At 40.4% G+C, this 22,483-nt stretch overlaps 1 protein-coding gene across 3 annotated transcripts; it reads left to right on the forward strand.

Moving 5' to 3' along the window:
- The first annotated feature begins 1,275 nt into the window (after nucleotides 1–1,275).
- Nucleotides 1,276–19,492, forward strand: DHRS9 (dehydrogenase/reductase 9). 3 transcript variants are annotated; one of them, XM_037523479.1, is made up of 5 exons: nucleotides 1,276–1,384; nucleotides 10,673–11,040; nucleotides 12,199–12,457; nucleotides 16,365–16,528; nucleotides 19,029–19,492. In XM_037523479.1, the coding sequence occupies exons 2-5, from the start codon at nucleotides 10,728–10,730 to the stop codon at nucleotides 19,250–19,252; spliced, it is 960 nt and encodes a 319-aa protein (XP_037379376.1). In that variant the 5' UTR covers nucleotides 1,276–1,384; nucleotides 10,673–10,727; the 3' UTR covers nucleotides 19,253–19,492. The 3 variants fall into 3 exon arrangements, with proteins under 3 accessions (XP_037379376.1, XP_037379375.1, XP_054555812.1); XM_037523478.1 differs by lacking the exon at nucleotides 1,276–1,384 and adding an exon at nucleotides 3,575–3,785; XM_054699837.1 differs by lacking the exon at nucleotides 1,276–1,384 and adding an exon at nucleotides 6,083–6,108.
- Nucleotides 19,493–22,483: the final 2,991 nt, after the last annotated feature.

A 22,483-nucleotide genomic window follows, 5' to 3' on the forward strand; every position in this document is an offset into this window, starting at 1 on the left:
GTTTGTTTGACCTATATCACATATCTACAAATAACCCACATTAACTATTTGTGCATATACTTTGATATTTTCTCCATATTTACTTAATTTACTTAAATGTCTTTATTCACATGCACACAGTGATTCCATGTTTGCTTGACTAAAATGAAGTTATGGAAAGCATTCCCAGTGAAGTAGTAAAGTTCTACTTCTTTCTGCCTAATGACTATTAAGTAGTATCCCTTAGCTATGTAAGAGTTAATGGTGAGTGATTCCCAATAGAAAAAGTCTTATCTATTCATCTTTTTATCTCTTGCTTCTAACATAGGCTTAGCATACAATAAACAGAATACCCCAACTAGGGTCTAGATTCAGTTATCTGTAACTACAGAGCATTATCTCCAACTCTTCTAATGGATCCTGATGGGTTCTTTCCTACTGGGTAGTATTTGACTATTACAAATTAGGATGTATCTAGCATGTGCTCTAAATTTCATTTGATTCTTTATCCATCTAAATTAAAACTCTGGGAAAAAGAAATTGCCTACATTTGGAACAAATCAGAAAACTTAGCAAGAGGATTATTCCTAAGACCATGGGGGGAATTTTTTTCTAATGATCTATATGTAGTATGCACTTCGTTCTCTCTAAGAAAGTAACAGGTTTCTTACTAAGCCTCCACCCTTATTTCTTGCAAGTCACCCTGTTGCCAGAAATCCCCGAAGTTTCTGGTTCACTTCCATTGACATTCATCTTCTCTCTTGTTCCATTTACCTTTCTAGAACAATGCTCCCCATTATGGTATTCCTCATCTCACCTTTCAAACCAAGACCTCTTGTTTGGGTAAACTCAAAGGATGTGTGTGTTCTGCAAATAAGAAAATTGTTTTCAAAGAACATACCAAATATTCCCATGACTCAGTCCTTAACTGTTAACATACCTAATTATCTTACAATGTACGGGAAGAAAAGATTAACCTAGCTTCATCTTACATTTGAAAGAGTCATGAAAAGTCAAATGAGTAACAAAGTTCCTAATTTTGACTAAGCCTCGCTATTCATTTATGGGCAGCATTGGGAATTAATCTGCTCTCTTATCAAAGGCATTGTTGGTGAAGTGAGGTGGACCTTTATAGTGAAAATAAGAAAGCTGGCTATTAACAAAGGGAGAAGGTAGAAATTACGGTGTACACTTTTCAAAAATATGAAGTCATAATGCCAATTCAGAGCTATTCAAAGTAACACATTCCACTGAGGGTGACCTCAGAGAGAGGATTATAATATATCAGGAAGGAGGAGCTCAATGTGGTACTCCACAAACAACCTCGCCCTCCCCTGGCCACATTTACAAGGGTGACACCAGCCATACCAGAGGATTTGGATCCATTACAGCCTGCAGCGCCAGGGTAAGTGTGTTCCTCCATTTAACTCAAATTTCAGGATTATCTGTGGTTTAGGTCATTCCCAGCAAAGTGCAGTTGGAAGAAGCTCAAAATGTCTCTTGAGATTGCCTTGGATCTCTGTATTCTTTTTGTATTTTGGTATCTGGAAAAGGATAGAGAAAGCAATTGGAAGAAAATATGGGGGAAGGGGAGCATACAGATTTGGGAGAAAAAGAAAGAGAACTATATGCTTGATGTTTTGTCTCTGGCAGTGTCTAGCCTTTGCCCTATATAGTTACAGCCCAAATATCAACATTGAAGTTTACATTTGAATGAAATCCACAGTGCAATCTTCTGTTTTCATTAAAAAGGAACTAGGAACAAAAATAGAATAGCAACTTGATTCTAAATTTTTTATGATCAGAAGTCTAATGTACAGAGACTTCTAAACAGAGTAACCCTTTTCATAGGATATATTACTAAGGAGTGCAACAAAAGAGAATTTTACACATTAGATGTGAATTTGAATATAGATATTATTATAGTCTGGAGAAGGTGCTGTTAGTAAGTAATTTCATTGACTGAACACCTAGATGGGACACTTAGGAGTGAGTTCTCCGACTCTGGTGCCAGGACTGTAACTAAATCCTTGAATTAGTGCTCTGGAATTGAGGGCTTCACAAAGAACAAGAACTCTCATTGTCAACATGCAAATCAGGCTAAACTTTAGATTTTTAAAAAAAAATTGGGGGGGGGAATTTTTTAAAATAAAGCTGCACTAGACAAGACTATTGAGTCAGCAAAATGTACTATTGTTATAACTTTTTCTTGCCCTTTTCCCTGCTCTACTGCATGACCATCCAGGTGCTCAAGCTCTTTATACTTCTCAGTGACAATAACTGGCTCATGGGAAGGGTCTCACATATTTTTTAATACCTTTTTTCCACCTGGATTTAAGTCAATATATTATTTTTTAAGAGGTTTTATGGTTAAGTTTACTTTGACTTGTGCAATGTTAAAAGGGAAGAAGTATATTTGTCAAAATTTTAGTACATTAAATATTTCACTGAGAAAATTTCTGTCTTAGTTCTTTGTTTTTTTGGAGGAAAAAAACCCCTATTTTAAAGGTGATAGCAGTGTCTAGACTCCGCTAAGACATTTATGTTCATTTATTCATTCACCCGTTTTATTATTAAAACAAACTGAATTTTTAAAAACAGGAACATAGAAACTTGGAAAATCAGAGTTGTATAGCAATAAAATGATATAGAAAGAAAATGAAAGTAATAATCAGTGGAATTCGTACCTGCCAATGTGCCTAAGTGGATAACCTGGGGTGCCTATCAGCATCATCTTCTCCCCACCCCATCACCAGCACCCTCAATAACTCCCATTGTAGTCCCAGGACAGGCCAGGTCAATTGTGGTCAACTTGGAAACAGACCGACTCTGGAAAGGAAGGGAAGCTTCTTCCCTATTTTCACAAATTAAGATTCATAAATTAGTTCCAAAATCTTGTTTCATTAAATTGTCCTCATTTCCTTACTCACCAATGTTAAAAAGAATTAAAAATGGTTATTGGGGCCTTCCTGGTGGCACAAGGGGTTAAGACGCAACCTACGAAGCAATCTGCAGCCACTGCAGCACAAGTTTGACCCCTAGCAGGCCAGGGAGCAACACACATGGCGCAGCAGACCTCTCCTGTCTTGCCCACTGCTCTCCTCAGCAGTGTGTTTCAGTCAGTCTGCCTGTTCTGTTCCCCACTCTGTCTCTGGTGGATCCTGTCACCACCCCCCCACATCTCTGGCCTGTGCCCCAGCTCTTGTATGCATAAATAAATAAATCTTTTAAAAAAAAGAATTAAAAATGGTTAAAAAGAGCCATCAGAACCTGATTTCCCCATCCTACTCTCCCAGGGGAGATGGAATACTAAATTAGCCAAGGAATATCAACAGGAAGGAACATGATCATGAACAATAAACATAATTCAAATGTTAAATGATCAAAACATTGCACCAGACAGTTTACGAAACGTTTTCATCTTAGACTCTTTCAGCGATGCTATTTGGTCAAAATAATGTACTCACAGTTGAAGGAATGTTTTTGATTCTTTTAAGGCCCTGTTAGAAGTTACTACATTTAATTTACTAAAGCTATTGCCCATTCTTTTAGAAACACGTGACCGACAACTCCATCCACTGAAGAGGGGTTTAGTCATCACCCAGTGTCACCACTGCTGACTCACAGTGGGAGGGAGCCGAGGATTTTCAAGTCAGAATTCAGAGTGACAGGAGCCAGAAACCTCCACCCCAAGAGGCTTGGCGTGGTCAGGTGGCTCAACACTTCCTTCCCCAGCACAACGGGCAGGTCACAATCAGCCCAGCGAGTCCACAGCACCTTCTGCACCCCAGTTCATCCTTATTAAGGTAACAGACATAAGATGGCTGCATTTGTCACTTATTCCTTCATCTCTCATGTCAAATTATCTCTGACATGCTTACAAAATTAATCATGTCTTCTAAGTTGTGATCAATTGTTGTGATGTAATAATGATAATAATAATGATAATGATAATAATAATAGTGAGCAGTGAAGGGCACTGGGTCCAACTCTGAGAAATGACTCAGAGTTCCCCAGGACCTTGCCTTAAACACCTCCAGTTCTTTCCTTAATGTTCTTTAGCAACCTGGAGTTTGAATTAAACTTAGAGCTGGTTGCAAGTCTCTCTGTGCCTATTTGACACCATCTGTGAATCTTTTAATTAATTGGAAACTGAAGGGGGATGGGTTCCATGAAGAGTGGGGATTTTACCTGAGTTTCTTACTGGAAACTCATATTTGCTGCTGTCTGCAGGTCTGATGTGTTTTTCTACTTGCTCTAGCAATATTATCAAATTTCAGTTTAGGCAGATGCATGCACGCTTACTAAGCTAAGTGAGAAAATGCCTGTAAGGGCATAAGGAAGCAGGGAAATTCCTCACAGTTTGCTTCCTAGATACATGGGGTAACAGCAATAAACTTGTTTCATATATTAACTCCCATTTTATGACCTAGTAGTTGGCATTTTATATTGAACCTCAGGCCCAAAGTCTGTTTTCTCTTTTACTGCTAACCTACAATGGGAAAGGAAGAAAATCAGTTTAGTGGCATCCCTGCCCCTTAATCTTGGGAGTCCTTGTAAATGGCTTTATGAGTGTCTCTTGGTGGCTTGATTTTTAGCGGGTGAGAGCAAAGTTAAAATACAACATATTTTAAATTAAAATCTATTTGAATCTATTGAACTAAATAGATAGTTCTGAAATGCCTCACTACACCATTTGCTTGAGGGTAAGGAGTGTGCATTATTTAATATTCCATGGCATACAATATATACATTAAGAATACCCTTGGTTAGATGCTGCATAAAATATTGATTGTATTTTTTGAGTTTGGGGCAGTGTCCCCAATTTTTAGAGCAAGCCTCAATGTTTAAATGCAAGGAAAAAATCATTCTTTCATACATTTCCAATAGGGGAAAATGGGAATGGGTCTTCAAATCTTTATAACAGATGTCACTTCTTTATGATACCATCTTTAAAAGCGCAAATCTCTGTTCAAAGATAACTAGCTGAAAGAAATATGCTGAAGGTATATTTTTGGAATCTTGTCACTAAAACTAGAGTAATTTACAACATAGAACCTCTTCCAGTTAGCAATTTTTATCAATGACCATAAATAAATAAATAAACTGTGGCTTTACAATAATTCTTAACTTGTCATCATAGTCAGGAAGCATATTGGCAAAGTTCTAAATCTAGGAAGCACAGGGAACAATGAATTAATAACTATGTGTTATGGTGAATTATATAAAAAAAATTTTGAGAAAAGGCAAAAGAAAATCAGACATACTTTTATCCTTAGAACTAAGAATGCAAAATGTAAATCCAGTGGGCTTCCTTGCACTAAGAGCAGACTGGCGCATCTCTGCTTAAGAGATGGTGTGAATGGGGCATCCCTGGTGGCTTGAGGGGTTAAGACGCAGCACTATGAAGCTTCCGCAGCCACTGCAGCAGGTGTTTAATCCCTGGGCAGGGAGGTGATCCACATGGCACAGCAGACCTCTCCTGTCTCCTCTGCTGCTCCCCTCAGCAGTGTATTTCAGTAGATCCACCTGTTCTGCTCCCCTCTGTCTCTGGTGAATCCTCTTAAACCATCCCCCCCACATCTCTGGCCTGCACCCCAGCTCTTGTATGCATAAATAAATAAATCTTTTTTTTTTAAGAGATGCAGTGACTGAATCTGCAAAAGCGTACACTTCTCCATAAGTCACTGTCCTGCTACACAAAGCACACTCTGGTTACCATAGACCAACCGTCCTACATAAAGCAAGATTAAAGGGTCATGAAACTGGTGCAGGAGCTTCATCCTTTTGGATGAAGGAACTTACAGTCCCATGTGATAAATTCTACCCTCATTTTTATTATCAGCAGTGTCAAAATCATTATTATTGTTTTAATCAGACGCTCAAAGGAACCGTTAGTTGCTTAATGTAAGCACATTTCATGTAGGACCCCTTGGCTCCATTTTAATAATTATTTACATTTTGGGGTGTCTAATTCCAACTTTTTTCCCCACAGACAGAAACATAAACCAGCATTCATGTGAATTGGTTTGTATTAGGAGCAAATGTCCATTTTTCTTAAAGAAAAGTGCAGAAGAAATCCGCAAGTGGCCACTTGGATTGGAAAGAAGCAGCTCCCTACAAGTAAAGGTTAAAAAAAAAAAACAAAAAACAGGAATTTAGTACATTAATGAGGTTTACAATATTTAAATGTCAAGGGACATACTTGCCCAGAGTGTTGTCAGTATTAAGAAATCTTGTGCAAGAAAATCTCATTAAAAATAGAATGTTTTAGAAAGTTGTTGCTAAATGCTTTCAATTTGATGTATTTTGGCAAACAACTTAGTTGTTGATTCAGCTTAGGCCACAATTGTAACAAATTAAAAACAAATAAAGATTCTACAGATTTCCTTTATTGTGACTAAGGTTAGTACTACTTTCTAATATGAAACCCTGAATGTTGTTATGTGGAAATAAAATCAAGTGGTGGAGGAGGAAGTATCTAGAAGGAACTTGACATTTCTCATAAAAAAATATACCTCACAATGACATTGAGACATCATTTTACATTCTCTTTTTTTTTAAATTGTGTCACTTATTTTATTTTTAAGGGAAGAAGAGGAAGAGAGAAGTAAAAGCAGAGGATCTTATTTTAAATTTCTTGTTAGGAAAAGCAACCCAGGAATACAAAATTAAAAGAAGCAGAAGTGAGCAAGGACCACAGCTGAGTTGCAATATTTTCCTACAGCTGCAGATAGGCAGTTATTATGCATTTTGCATGGCAAATGATAGAGAAAATTAGTTGCCCTTTCTTGGTTCTTTTTGAATCTTTGTGGCCTAGTAAAGAACTTTGTTTTTTTGTTTTGTTTGATTTTTTAAAGATTTATTTATTATTTATGCATACAAGAGCTGGGGTACAGGCCAGAGATGTGGGGAGTGAGAGGATTCACCAGAGACAGAGTGGGGAACAGAAGAGGCAGACTGACTGAAATACACTGCTGAGGGGAGCAGCGGGCAAGACAGGAGAGGTCTGCCTCACCATGTGGGCTGCTCCCTGGCCAGCCGGGGATGGAACTTGTGCTGCAGAGGCTGCAGATTGCTTCATAGTGCTGTGCTTAATCCTGTGCGCTGCCAAGGAGGCCTGTAAAGAACTTTGATAAAGTGTTTTCATTCCTCCTATTGACAGATACTGCATTCATCTCTTTGCAATTCTTCTTCCTCTTTTTACATGGTTTAGGAATTCAGAGACTGAAATTTTAGTTCTAGCTATTCTCTGGCAGGTGACTATATACTTAGCACACAGAAATATTTTCACAATTAAATGAGGTAAATATACTGGAGCACTTATCAAAAAACCTTAAACTTATCTAAACAAGAAGTAGGGTGATGATGATGGTTCCAAGACTAACACAATTATCACCAGAAACCTGCAGGTACAGAGGAAATCTCGTTCTTCTATGGCTCTTTCACCTTCTTGCTCACAACATCTATTTGCTCAATGCCAAATATCATGCAAAGCAATGGTGGGGTGAGAAGTGCCCCCACACATACCCTGAGTGGAGTGGGGATCCAGGGGTCAGTTCAGCAGAGGGTTAAAGAGGATGGTGAAACATGGTGGCCTGGGTATTTTTCCCAGAAACAGTAATACAATTGTATATTATATATTGCATTTCTGAATTCATTTCTTCATCTGTAAAGTAAGTATAATCTTATTGCAAGGTTTTAGTGAAATACATATTTATAGATCCTAGCAGAAGGCCTATAACATGGTGAGAACTCAATAAATCATAGCAGTTACTATTACTCCTACCTGACTGGATCAACTGGGCATCCCAATGACCATGGATTTTCTAGAAGAACATTCTAAATTCTGTAGAGTCCCCTGTCTACTCACCTAAAGAAAACCTACACAGGAGATTGTCAGGACCCCCAAACTCAAAAGTCTCAGTCAGAACTTATTAATAGTTTTCACAAACATTGTGAGTGCTAATTTGGTAATTTCTAAATTCAAAATGAGATCATATATACCTTTGTTGCCTGTCTCCTAGTATCCTGAAAACAAAAATACATTATTTATTTATTTATTTTGAAGATTTATTTATTTATGCATACAAGAGCCAGGGTACAGGCCAGAGATATGGGAGGTGAGAGGATTCACCAGAGACAGAGTGGGGAACAGAACAGGCAGACTGACTGAAATACACTGCTGAGGGGAGCAGCGGGCGAGACAGGAGAGGTCTGCTGCGCCATGTGGGTAGCTCCCTGGCTGGCCGGGGATCAAACTCGTGCTGCAGAGGCTGCGAATTGCTTCATAGTACAGTGCTTAACCCCTTGCGCCACCAGGGAGGCCAAAAATACATTTTTTCAAGTGACAGAAATCTATGCTGATAGCAGAAAGACAGGAATAATATTTATAGGTAACATAGCTTTTCTGGTAAAACCAAAAAAAAAAAAAAACCAAAAAACCTCTCATGTGGTACTACTAAGGAACCAATGACCAGGTTTCCAGAAAAGTAGTTCTGGATGCGGTGAAGTTCTGGACCCCCGAGACAAGGAAGCACTATACCACACACTGGAGGGCAACTTGTTACTCCAGGGGATATTTGGCATTATATGGAGATGTTTTATGTTGTCACAAAACAGAAGAGGGCGCTATTGGTGTCCAGGGAGTAGAGGTCTGGGGTGCTGCTAAAGAGCCTGCAACACACAGGACAGACCCCTCATTAGATAATCATCCAGGGCAAAATATCAAAAGTAAGGCACAGAGCAGACCCTCCCAAAGCAGAAGTGATTGACACTTCCCAGGCAGTGGGACGTTTAGTCACCTCATTTCACCACATCTTTCCAAGGTAGATATTATTATCTCTGTTTTAAAGATAATAAAATAGAGGCTAAGAAAAGATAACTTGCCCAAGGGCCTTCTGATGATAGAGCCACTGAACCTGAACTGCCTGCTTCAGAGGCCTGGGCTCCTAACTTCTGCTGGTGTATGTGTGTGTGCTGTGCTCATAGATGCTGGGGTCAGTGGTGACTCTGTCCTTGGTTCCAAGATTTTTACTAGCAAAATGGCTAGTGTTTGTTTTTGGAAGACCATCTTTATGGTCAGGTCAGAGGATGTTTATTTCGAATTGCCCCCATCTTAATGCTTCGGGTTTAGGGCTAAAGGTCTGTGGCTTTCTCAGTCTTGATGAGCTCACAGCCCCTTGATGTTGAGGACCCTCTCTTGCCTGAAGCCAAGAGATTTGCATGCTTATTAAGCAGTCAAAATACATGTTAGCCAACAATTCAAACAGCTGAGGTCAGTGTCCTGAGTCTGAATTGTTGGGGCCAGTCATGTTCCATGAGGAGATGACCATAGGGGCAGAGTATGATGGAGGCAGTGCTATTAGTTGCTGTTATTCATTTACTTCTCAGTGGTCAATGACCCAGCTGGCCATCAATCAGCTTCTATGTGCAAGTCATGTTCCCAATGGCTCTGACCAAAGGCTCTTTCTCGGCTGTGGCATCTTCACTAAAATACTATTAGAGTTCAGCATGTGTGTTGGTTGTTGACAGACTTAGTCCAATGACCTAGGAAGAAATTGAAACCTAGGAAGTGAAGAAAAACCAATTTTTTTTTTTTAACAAAAAAAAGGGGTAAGGGTTGACTTTGTAAAATGCTAGGTCAAAGTCGACAGTCTCTTAGTTTCAGGCTGGAGGTTGGGACACCAGTATCTGAATGACCCTTAGCCAAGAGGTCTACCTAATGAGACAGCACAATTGAATGCGAACCCAACTTTGACAACTAAAGAGCACCTCTCTGCTTGTCAGCACAGGTGAGTACGAGGCAGGAGAAGGTTGAAGGGGAGATGGAGAAGATGAGCAGGGAAGGGGGAGTTCAACTGCTTTAGTTTGCTTTTGTTTTTCTCTGGTGGTTGTAGAGGTGAACTTTCCAAAGAATAAAAGCAGAAAATTTGGTGCCCAAGTTTACTAAATCTTACTACGTCCTTATCTATTTTGTGCAGGGAACTGAAGGTAATTCAATGAAGCTTTTTCTCAGGAAAAAAAAAAAGTTTGATTTTCACTTGGTATATGCTTAACTTTTTATTTTGAAATACTTTCAAGCCTATGGAAAAGTTCAAAGAATAATACAACCCAGATTCCCCAAATTTTAACATTTTACCATATTTGCGTTCTCATTCTCTTTATACATATATGAATGTTTTAATAGGTTGATTTATCTTTATACATACATTATTATTTGAACTCTTTGAGACTAAGTTGAAAACATGGTGCTACTTAATCTTTAAATATTTCAGTATTTCCTAAAAAGCAGGACATTTTCTGCTTTTTGGTGATTTCTGCTTCAATCACCGAAATTGAGATATCAATATTAATGCAATATTATTTTTTGTAGATTTATTTTATTTAGCTATGAATACTAGTGGTGGGGTGTAGGCCAGAGGTGTGGGGAGTGAGAGGATTCACCAGAGACAGAGTGGGGAGCAGAACAGGCAGACTGACTGAAATACACTGCTGAAGGGAGCATTTCTGCATTGCTTTAAAGGAGTGGTTTAGCACTTAAATGACCATTTCCCAACCAAATAAGAGAGAGAGTTTAACTCTCTCTCTTTATTCACTCAAATGCATAAAAATATCTCAAGTTCACTAATCCTGGGTAATAATGTCTTGATAGTTCTAATGTGAATTTTCTTTCTACTTTTGAATATTCAAGGCACCATCTTCTGTTGTTCAAGAAAGGAGCGTCCCTGTCACGTATAGGGGGGAAAATGCTCGTTTGGCTGTTAGCCCTCCTCATCTTCTGTGTTTTCCTGTGGAATTATGAAGGACAACGAAAGATTGCAGACATCAATGATAAGTACATTTTCATTACTGGGTGTGACACGGGCTTTGGAAACTTGGCAGCTAGAACTTTTGATGAAAAGGGATTTCATGTCATCGCTGCCTGTCTGACTGAATCAGGATCAGCAGCTCTAAAGGCAGGAGCCTCAGAGAGGCTTCACACTGTGCTTCTCGATGTAACTGACCCAGAGAATGTCAAGAGGACTGCCCAATGGGTGAAAAGCCACGTTGGGGACAAAGGTGAGTGGGGAGAAGGGAGGGGTTGTTGCAAAATAACTAAAGCCTAATGTTTATATTTTTAATGACCTTTCAAAGAAATGTTCCTAAGTGTGTGCCAAAGAAGAGTGGGCTATTAAGAATAGCCTCTAAGTAGTTCAAGTTGCAAACTCTCTGTTTGTGTAAGAGACAAGGCCTGAATTATCCTTTCTCTACTCCCAGGGAGTGAATTTAGACTGAGATGGAGGTTTTGACTTTTCCGAGTCTTGTCCATGAAGTGCCAATCCAGCCACGTACACAGCCAAAGAACTTGGAGGTTAAAATCTACAGGAGCACATGAGAGCAATTCTCTAATTGTCACCTGAGTAGCTGGGACCCAATTCTAACTACAAAATAATTCAAGAACTTTCATGTTTTTGATGGGGAAGATAGAAAATTGTATGAGGATTTGCATATAGGTGTCTTAGCTGCTCAGAAAAGAATAGTGAATCACTGGACTCTATTAGGTTCTGTACTGACAGCTGCATTCTGAACTAGAGGACTTTTATTGGCTTGAGTGAATTTGAAGTGTTCCCTTAAATGAAGCTATTTAGCTCCGCAAATCAATTTTTTTTCTGTATCACATCTTCATCATATATTTGAGCAATGGTTTGATAAGGCTACAGATAATTTCGAATGTTGGGATTCCAAACACCCTTACCAATGTTAAATGTTTGCCATCATAAAATAAATGAAATGAATGGTTAAATGTTTGCCATCATAAAATAAATGAAATGAATCTTTTACCAAAAATAAACACAAAATAGATTGATGTTGCTCTTCATCATATAGAAGAACTTATAAATATTCTCTGGCCTTGCCTTTAGCAAATTTGGAAAAGCAGACCAGTTTAGTCTACATCTGAGATTAAAAAGCAAAGTTTCACTCAGGCAGCGTCAGCATTTGATGTTCAGAACCACAACTAGGATAACCATGTGACGGGCTTCCAGTAACAGGACATCAGTAATTTCAATTTAGCCTCTCATCCTCTCTCATGACTTCCCCAAATGGCGAAGTATTTCAAAGCAGGAGTATGATTAGGAGGAAATGACACATTGTGTAAATCAGGTGCTGTATTTCTATTAAGGAAGCCATATAAGTGCAACTTTCTACCACACCACCCTTCCCTCCTCTCTGTTTTAGGTCTCTGGGGCCTGATTAATAATGCAGGTATTCTTGGGGTGCTGGCTCCCACTGACTGGCTGACGTTGGAGGACTACAGAGAGCCTATTGAAGTCAACCTGTTTGGACTCATCAATGTCACATTAAATATGCTTCCTTTGGTCAAAAAAGCACAGGGGAGGATTATTAACGTCTCTAGCATTGGAGGTCGGCTTGCATTCTGTGGAGGGGGTTATACTGCCTCCAAATATGCAGTAGAAGGCTTCAATGACAGCTTAAGGTAAAGCAAACCTTGACAGATTAGGAAATAACAGTTGTTAACTTCTTTTTTTTTTTGAAGGTGCTTGAGCTTCTATTTTTTTATTTTATGTATTTTTTACATCATTTTTCATTTTTGCACAATATATGCATTTTCATCTTGGATATATTCCCCGTACAATTCCCACCCCCCTTGTTTTGACCGTAATCCCTCCTACAATCCCCCCACCCCCCTAGTGTGTGTCTGGTTTACAGTTGCTTGTTGATTTTGATTTTTACTTTATTATAATTAGTCTTTTTCCTGGTCCCTTATCTAGGTTTCCTGCTATGAGTGAGACCATCCGGTATTTTCCTTTTTCTTTCTGGCTTATTTCGCTGATCATGATCCCTTTCAGCTCCATCCATGTTGCTGCAAATTGCATGTGTTTATCTTTTTTGATTGCTGAGTAATATTCCATTGTGTATATGTACCATATCTTCTTGATCCAGTCATCTATTTTTGGTCATTTGGGTTGTTTCCAAAGCTTAGCTATTGTAAGTAGTGCTGCTATAAATATAGGGGTGCAGGTGACCTTTTGAATTAATGTTTCTGTGTCCTTTGGGTAAATACCTAGGAGTGGAATTGCTGGATCATATGGAACGTTTATTACACATCAGACACCCTATTTAGTGCTTTAAGTAGCTCCCAATCTGCGGATGATACCATTGAAATTAAGAGAGATGAAGTATTTTATCTAAGGTCACCCAACTGGTAAGTTATAGGACTGACATTTAGACTAAGTCTTCGTAAGTCATTTTTACTTTTTGCATTAATACATGATGCTGCTGCTGATGGTGACTTGATATTCAACAGGTCAGTTTGCTAAACAGTCAGGGAATCAAATTGAGTGGCTAAATCAAGGTAGGTCTCTCCACTGTTATTCCAGCACATCTTATCAAAACCTTCAGTTGAAAATTATCTGGCTACACAGTAGCCAGTCTGGGATGTGGAAGATGACCTGGTCCAGAGTTCCTTCTCTAAGGCAGCTACACACACACAAACACACACACACACACACACACGCGCACGCACACACACACGCACACACACACTTATGGTGCATTAGCTATATCATGGGGTCAATTTCCTGAGCTGCCACCTCTCAGTGGTCTCCCCTGTACCCTGGCACTGCCCTCCAGCCAGAAGTCATTTTCTGTTTACTTTCCAAAAAGTGTGCCTGGTATGGAGCCACATGATGGCAGGAAAGAGAGAGGTAAAAAGCAACAAGGTTTCTTCCCATCCTATTGGAGCCACAGTAACTCAGAGAAGTTCCCCTTCACTAAGAATTTTAGACCCCTACAGGTTCCCAGGTCTGTCACTGTCTTGCTGCTGCTGCCATTGCCACCAAGTTACTATAATGTAGGCTGTGAGGGGACAGAGAAAAGGAAGAAAGAATTTAAATGATAAGGATTTCCCCCACTCTTTTTAAGATTTCCCCTTTCTACTCCTCAAGCCACAACAATGGACTTCCCCTGGGGTTCTCTCTGTTCATGAATGCTGTTTCTCCTGGAATGCTTTCCTTCTGCTTCTGAGTTTTCTCTTGATTTGAGTCCAAATGGGGGCATCCAGAGTGGAGGAAAAACAGGAAACTTACTATTGGTTCAAAATCTGGTCTTCTTTGCTCATTCACCTACTAGTATTTACTTTTTAGAGTTCTTAAATAGTTGCGCTACTTTGTAACTGCATTAAGTGGGAGAGACAGGGTCTGTGTACATCATCGCACCCTAAACCACATGTATCACCATCCATTCAAGCTCCTAAATCGCAGTGGTTGTATCAGTCAAGGTTCTGCAGGAAATGGAGGTGCAGTAAAATTGGGGCAATAGATCTTGTTGAAATGCTGACTTAGGTTCAGTGGGGCTGGGGAGTGGCCTGAGTTTCTGCATTTCTAAGGAATGAGCTACCCATAGTTCAGGGAGCACACTTTGAGGAGCCAAGTCATGGAGAACCTCCATTTTCTCCTGGATCCCCCTTTAGTTCTACTCTATAGACAACAGTGTCATAATAAAATTTTAATACACTTAAAAAGTCAGTTCATTTTAAAAAGAGATTTCTCCTGAAGGGTTTGTGGCATTTGCAGTGCAGTTGTACCTTGCCAAAAGTAATCAATAAGAAGAGTAGATTTCTCTCTAACTGATGGAGCTGGTTTGGAAATGGTATTGTACAAGTAGGCCACAGAACAGTAACAGTTCCCAGAATTTTATATATATAATACATATATATGAATATATGTATTATATATATATATATAAATGAATTTAAGGGCAGTGGTTCAGTTTGGGAGAGGGCTGGGGCTCTTTGTTTCGCAGCAAACATTCTGGTTTAATACTGGCTATACCTCCTGGTAAGCTTAGTTGGATGACTTAAAGCTATTTTCCCCTAGCTTGTATGTTGTTTTCATGAGTGTGTAGGTGACAAGTCCCAAAGACCCCCTTGGGATTGCTACTTTGCAAACTGCAAAGAAAGAGCAGGCAACAGGTGAGTAAAGTACAACAGAGTTGGACAATAATGTTTTTATTCATTTATTTTCTAGTGAAGTAACATTGTTTAACAACACTGTATATGATTCAAGGGACTAGGCTCAAACCTCCTCAGAGGTATGTTACCAACTACCCTCACCACCAAACACCCTTAGTCTTTTACCTTAGACCTCTGGGCTCCATCCCCACTTTGTACCCACTACCTTCCAGGCTCTTCCTCTGGTAACCTCGATTCCACAGTCATATTTCTAGGGGTTGCTTTATCAATTCCTCTTTGGTTTCTCTCTAGTCTACATATGAGTGAAATCATCCAATATTTGTCTTTCTCTTTGTGACTTATTCTAGCAAAATCCCCTCTAGCTCCATGGATATTATCTAACCTTTTAAAATTTAATGTAAGACTGATAGAGAAGAGGGAAGGGAAGAGTCAGGACAAAGCGGAGGAGGGCCCAATGGCCTACGGTAGAGGATTCTGGTTGCCTTAATAAGAGGAGGTGGTGTGGTGACATCCATCTCAGGAGGTATTAGCCTATTCTCCTAAATCATATACAGTATTGTAAACTAATGTTACCTCAATAAAGAACAATAAATAAATTTTAATGCAGATAACATACCTTTCAAAAATCCTTCAAGGTCAAGCTAATTTTCATTTTTAGTAAAATATACTGAAATTTACAATAGGTCTATTGTCAGGAAGCAGAACCAATGATAAATTAATTGCATTTTATGTTCACTGGTCATGTTCTTTAAAAATCTTATGGTAAATTCTTCCACCACATTCCTGGTGGAAATAAATATTAAATTTCGGGAACTATTATTTACATAATGGTCTGCATTACATTGGTTTGCTTTAAGAAAGTGGCACCATGATTCCCCCTACAACCTTGGCCAATAAAGGAGTAGACTTTGGGTTTTCTGTGGAGACATGATAAAGGAACTTGTTAAGCAGCTTATGGGACAGGCTAGTCACGTCACAATTGCCAGTGTTTCCTTCAACATGTCATCATTTGTGCTGCAAGCTGCTCAGATCTTAGACTGGAGGTAAACTAGTCCATCCAGGCCAGTTGTTAATTGATTTTACCAGAAGGTTCTTTGAGTACTGGCAAGAAACCCATCCCTAGCCTGGATGCTTGTCCCTTTAATGAGAATGTGGCTGAGAGAGGGGGCACTGGACAGGGGCAAATCCACCCAGATCTTGTTTTTTCTTGTCACTAAGCCAGCCCTCACTTCACCACTCTGAACTTCCATTTCCTCATCTGCAAAATAAGAAGGCAAAACATGATGTTCCTTTCCAATGTGCCCAATTCTGTATTTACATGAATTCAGAACTCACAAGAAAATAGTCAGCAAATAGCAAGCATTTACCAACTAGACCTGGATTATATATCTTCAGTGAGTTCTTTTCACAGACTGGACATGAAAGCTTTTGGTGTGCACGTCTCATGCATCGAACCAGGGCTGTTCAAAACAGGGCTGTCAGATCCAGTGAAGACCACTGAAAAGAAACTTGCCATTTGGAAGCATCTCTCTCCAGACATCAAACAACAATATGGCGAAGGTTACATTGAAAAAAGTGAGTTTCTGGGTAGACCCAGGTTCCTCTGGGGTTCATCACCTTAGACAACATGAAGGAGGCTCAAACATAACTTTAAAAAATGAGATTTTCATAGTAATACACCAATAGAGATTTTAAATATAGATCAGGGATCCTATTAATTCCAGTTTCATCTTTCTTCACCTTGTCTTCTCTGAATGTTTGTAAACATTTATAAGGTGCCAAGTTCTATACTAAATGCCTTGTGGAACATATCATTTGTTCCTCAGAAGAACTAGAGTAGTTAGCAGAGGCTTGAAAAGGCAGAATGTCCAAGATTATTTATACCTGGTCATGCCCAGACAGGAGCCCATGGTCTTCAATGTACATATACCTCCTCTTTTCAGTAAATGCCAATCACTCACTCAACATGACATAAGGATTTCTGGAGATTGCCATACATAGACTCTGACCTTATCTACAGGCTGATAACTAATTTACAATGTGACAACAAAAGGTGCAACTGTAAAACAATGAGATTGCACAGTGTGCAAGAGAAGCGATCCCTTATTTCTTAGATACAACCCAAAGGCCCAGATGGGGTGATCTCTAGTTGCTGGTGATATTTGGACCAGGCAAATAGCATTGTGGTGAAGAAGACTTTATGGGAAAGATTAGGCTTGACCAAGCCCTAAATTATTTGCATGGAAAGTTCCTAAAAAGGAATGCATAGAGGCAGGGATGGAAGGAAATGGAACATAGATCAGATTGAGTCAGCGGTGAAGGAGTAACCATAAACATCAGATTACCGTGACTAAACTACAGTGCATGTTTACTGTGTACTTGTCACCATTCTAAGTGCTTTTGCACTTTGCAGCAGACATCCCTTAGTTTGATAGAAACAGAGGCAGAGGGAAGTAACTTGCCTGAAGTTGCACAGCTTGCAGGTGGAGAGCTAGATTCGAACCCAGGTAACCTGGCTTTGTCATCAAGTTTTGGGCACCAAGAGTGATGTAAACAAGGCATGAAGGGGCTGGTTGAACTTCCTGGTTCAGGGCCTCACCTGCTCAAACTTCCTGGCCTTGTTAAAGTTTACTTGATATTCCTCACAGAGTTAATGAGTTCCAGCTTTGAGCCAAACAGGGCCCCACCTAAGGCTGTGTCACTCTAACACTCCAATCTGTCATCCTGTCTCTTCATCAGTGGGTTTGGTCAGCAGCCAACTGTGGTAAAGTTTAGAGCCAAGATGTTGCATGGTGTTCCTAAAAGCCAAGCCAGATGCACCTGGGGACATTTTAGAAATGACTGGCTCCTCCAAACAGCACCCCCAAACACACACACACACATACACCCACACCCTATATATCAACTAGAATGTCTGGTTTGACAAGCCTCCCAGTGCTGACAAGCCACCATAGGCTCAGAATCACTTTAAATGCTCTTTCTTACTCGCCAACTCTGAAGGTTCTAAGTAGGTTCAGAAATAAAACCTTCATTTGAAAGAGTTTTCTCTGCTTGATATTAATTTGGACACCTTTTTAATGCCTGTCACAGGATCATCAATTTGTATCTCAAAAATTATTTTGGCTGTGGGCTCCAGTTCATGTATCTTATCTCAGGAGTCCCAAAAGGCACAGAGCTTGATTTTGCACTGGTGGTTTTTATTAAAGTTTCCAAGTCAGGCCTTGGAGCTCAGCCAGAATCACAGCTCCAACGTAGACCACAAATGTTAAGTTCACTTTTCTACATAGTAAGAATTAAAAATAGCCACTATGATTTACTAGGAAGCCTTAATTAGGTTATTTGAGCAATTTATGGCTACTTGGGTCTGAAGCTGAAAGGTATAAAAACATGCATTCTGCTTTGCAAAGACAAAACCCCTGCATGTTTTAGGACAACTAGGTGGAAAGCTCTGAGCCATTAGCAATCCCTTGATAAAATGCCTGCCTCTTTAAATGTGTAGTGGCTCATTACTCAAACACCCCATTTGCCTGAAAAGTAGTTTCCTGAATCAGGACATTGGGGATGATTCTCTCTTTATTCACTAAATCATGAGGCACATGGCATATGAGTGCACACGCATGCATGCACATGTTACACCCACACTTCAAACAAATTAGGAATCAAACCCACAATTTCTTGGCTCAGGAGCCTCACAAATTTTGTGAAGTACCTTTTTCTTATTGCCTAAAAATAGTACTTCTCAAAGTCTGATTCCTGTCCAGAACCATCAGGATCATCTGGAAACTTGATAGAAATGTAAATTCTCAGGCCCCACTTTATAGCTATTGCATTAGAAATTAGAGGTGAGACCCAGCAATCTGAGTTTTAACAAGCTTTCTAGAAGATTCTGCTGCTTGCTCCAGTTTGAGAGTCATGGGGCATTGTTTTCTGAGGAGTAGATGGAAATCCATATCCAGGGGCCTCAACTGTAACAGCAGATTTAAAATAAATTCTAACACATGCCTCCTCCCCTCCACACCCCGGCCTCACACACACCTTCTTCCAGGGGTAAATGTGTTTGTGTCTCTTGTTACAGGTCTAAACAAACTGAAAGGCACCAGGTCCTTTGTGAACATGGACCTCTCCCTGGTGGTGGAGTGTATGGATCACGCTCTCACAAGTCTCTTTCCTAAGACCCGTTATGTTGCAGGAAAAGATGCCAAGACTTTTTGGATTCCTTTGTCTCTTATGCCAGCAGTTTTGCAAGACTTCTTATTGTTGAAAAGGAAAGTGGAGCTGGCTAATCCCAGAGCAGTGTGACTCAGCTGACCACAAATGCCTGCCTCAGGCTAGGAGATTGGCTGATTTCAAGGACTCATCCCTAGACCATGCTGCTTTTGACAAAAGGAGGGGTCCCACCATCACTGATGATGTCCCAGAGTCTCTTTTCAAGACTTCTTTGAAAAGAAGAGCAAGAATGGCTCATCATAGAGGAGAATGGGGCGGAGGGCCGGGGGGTGGGCACTTGCCTTCTGTTTAAGCTTAGCCTGTGTGGAATAAACTGAGGGAAATAGAAATACTTTTTTTTTTTAAGATTTATTTATTTATTTATACAAGCACTGGGTAGAGTCAGAAGCGCGGGAGGGTGAGAGAATTCACCAGAGCCAGAGCAGGGAGCAGAGCAGGCAGACTGAAGAAGTACACTGCTGAGGGGAGCAGGAGGCACGGCAGGAGAGGTCTACGCGCCATGTGGGGCCCTCTCCTGGTGGCCAGGGATTGAACCAGCGCTGCAAAGGCTGCAGGCAGCTTCGCAACCCAGCGCTCAACCACTGCACCACCGGGGAGGCCCAAATAGAAAGATTTTCTGATCCAAAATACTCTTCATCACTGCCTGCCCTGTGCTTCTAGTCCCACCACTTTGAGTAACTCCTGAATATTAAATATTTGTCCTTTATCAGAACATCCAAAGATAAGTAAAATGCTTTCAGAAGTGGATGAGAGATGTTCTGTTATCCATTGAGAACAAGAATCAGCAGGACTGGAGTTCAGTTCTGTAAGCTTCATGAGATCAGGAGAAGGAAGAGAAATAAACCATTGTATGACTGGTATAAGCTAAGGGGAGGCAGAAAAAAGCAAGGTAGAACTGCAAGTAGGAGGGCAGGAAGAGAGGAAAAGGAGTAAGAAGTCTGAAAGAATGGAGGTAGGGAGCCTCCAAAGCAAGCCTGCCTTCGCAGGGGTAGCTGCAGAGGGTGAGCTGCCTATTCAAGATACTGTGAACGTCCATGCACACAGATGTCTGTGAAAAGATATAAATAGGCTAAACAAGCATTCAAAAAGAAGAAAAATATAGGGTCTTTGTTTATTCTGGAGAATGTAAGATAACAACACCCAGAATCCCTGATATAGCTCCTACTTAGATGATTGGAAACCCAGTATATGTGCCCCCATTAAGCCTCATGAAGATACAGAGCTAAATTACAGACTCTCTTTAGCCTGTTGTTACAGTGAGAGCTGGTCTGTTTCCTGCTTATAGTCATGCTTCTAAATTAGATCAACGCTGAGCCCATGCCCCATCTAAGAGAACAGTTCTCTAAACAGATGTCTCTCCAGACTCTGTGCCCAGCATCATTCTCAAAGATTTGTTGTATCTTTACATAAAAATCCCTGAAGCATCAGAATTCAACATTGGTTTTGGGATAACACAGGGTAAAAGAGCCAGAGAAATAATCTAATATATATGCACACATATAAACACACCAGTTGTTCCATCTGCTGCTTGAAACCATGTCCATTTGAGGATATCAGTAATTCTACTCATTTTCATTCACTTTTGGGAAACATCTGTAAATGAAGTAACATCTTCAAGCTTATCACATTAATGACTTTGGAAAACCAAATTACCAAAGGTGTCAGTCCACCTAGATATGTACTTCATTATGGGGGCAAGGGGAGGATATATTTATTCTTTTTCCAAGTAGATGAAGAAAATCATAGCAAGAATGAGAAATCCAGGCAAAGTTAACTCTTGTCACTATCTACCTATGAAGTCTTCCCCATCTTGGCCGTAGCTCCAGAGACAGTTCACCTGTAGATATTTGACTGTTTCTGGCTGCAATTCATCACCTATGCATTAGGTGACATTCTCAGCTTGTCCTTGGAGCTGCAGTTCACCAACATTGTTTGTTGGGGCTCTTTCTTCTGAGAATTCCCAGCTCTTGGGTTTATTTCACCGCTTTAAAAGTGTCTGACTGCTGTATGTGGCCTTCCAGGCCTCTCAGGGTTGCTTAGACTTTTAAAATCCCCAGGAACCTCCTTTATTGACAAACCAACCACACCTGTCATGTGGGGTCTACCCAACAGTGTTATTTTGCTTTGCCTACACCTGAGTTCTTTACTCCTTTCTCCAAATAGCTACAGACCAATTGTTATCAAAACACCTGCTTCATCCAACTGAAAACCGGCTCTACTTAAATAAATACTCACAACTATGGTATTACCTCGAAATAAAACCAATTGTATTCACCTAAATGAAACAAGCTAAATGTCTCATCCTACTTTTCACAAGACCTGAAGTTTCATTACTTCAGGTCTCAAAACCATGCCTTTCCCTATGACAAGGAGAAAGGTGCTCAAAGGTAGCTCATAGGCATCAGGATGGATTTCAGCTAAACCTCAAACTGTGGGCAGAGTCCCAGGGTGAGCACGGGGAAGCTGGAAGGAAAGGTTCTTATAGCATCCAAGGAGCTTGTAACCTGTGCCCTTGCTTAGTTTAGTGATCTATGTACAGTTATCCAAAATATTTTCTTACCTTTAAAAATAAGAGTTCTAAGTGGATATGGTATAAAGAAAACTCTATGAAGGGTTTACAGTGAAAAATCTAGTTTTTCTCCCACTACATGCCTGGTCCTAAGAGCTCAGAGCTTCTCATGTGTCTTTCCTGAAATGTGCACATGTATAGACACCCTCCCCACATAAATGGTAGCATTGTGGGTAGACTGGACACACTTTTCTCTCTTTTGCTCTATGTGTTCAAATTGTAATGAACCAAAGACTGAACACCTTTAAAAACAAAGTTCACAGTTTCTTTTCAAATGTGGTCCAGGCTTAGTCCATAGGTGTTCATGATTCCATCGTGTTACTTTTTCAATATATGACTGTAAGGGGCAGGACAGGGCACAAGGCAGGTTTTCTGATCCCATGCAGATCGGGTAAAGGAGGAGTCAGAGTCCTCAGTAGTTTTGCAGGTTTTTTATTTGGGGTTCACCAGGCATATGGCAGGCAGGGGTGCTGGCTGGGGGGCTGGGAGGCTGGCAGGCCTCCCAGCCCCCAGCAAGTCCTCACTCTATCTGGGCTCTCTAGCGTTCGTTCTGCTGCTTCTCGGCTGCGGCTGCTGCTGCTGCTGGTGCTGGTGCTGCTGGCGTCCCCCCGTGACGCCGCCCTTAAAAGCACAGTCTTAGCTCAGCTGAATCCCATCTACCTATGCCCACACCCTATTCCAGGTGCCCACCATCAGGCATGCATTCAGGACAAGGATCCATCATCTATCCTGAT

This window comes from Talpa occidentalis, unplaced genomic scaffold (genome assembly GCF_014898055.3).
Source record: "Talpa occidentalis isolate TD23 unplaced genomic scaffold, MPIMG_talOcc4v2.1 talOcc4.3, whole genome shotgun sequence".
Taxonomy (NCBI): domain Eukaryota; kingdom Metazoa; phylum Chordata; class Mammalia; order Eulipotyphla; family Talpidae; genus Talpa; species Talpa occidentalis.

What these genes read in the sequence shown, in the direction of transcription:
- DHRS9 (XM_037523479.1), top strand. Translation starts at nt 10,728, where the DNA reads ATGCTCGTTTGGCTGTTAGCCCTCCTCATCTTCTGTGTTTTCCTGTGG. An exon ending in AAGCCACGTTGGGGACAAAG is followed by an intron (nt 11,041 to 12,198) that starts GTGAGTGGGGAG and finishes TCTCTGTTTTAG; the next exon opens with GTCTCTGGGGCCTGATTAAT. An exon ending in CGAAGGTTACATTGAAAAAA is followed by an intron (nt 16,529 to 19,028) that starts GTGAGTTTCTGG and finishes CTCTTGTTACAG; the next exon opens with GTCTAAACAAACTGAAAGGC.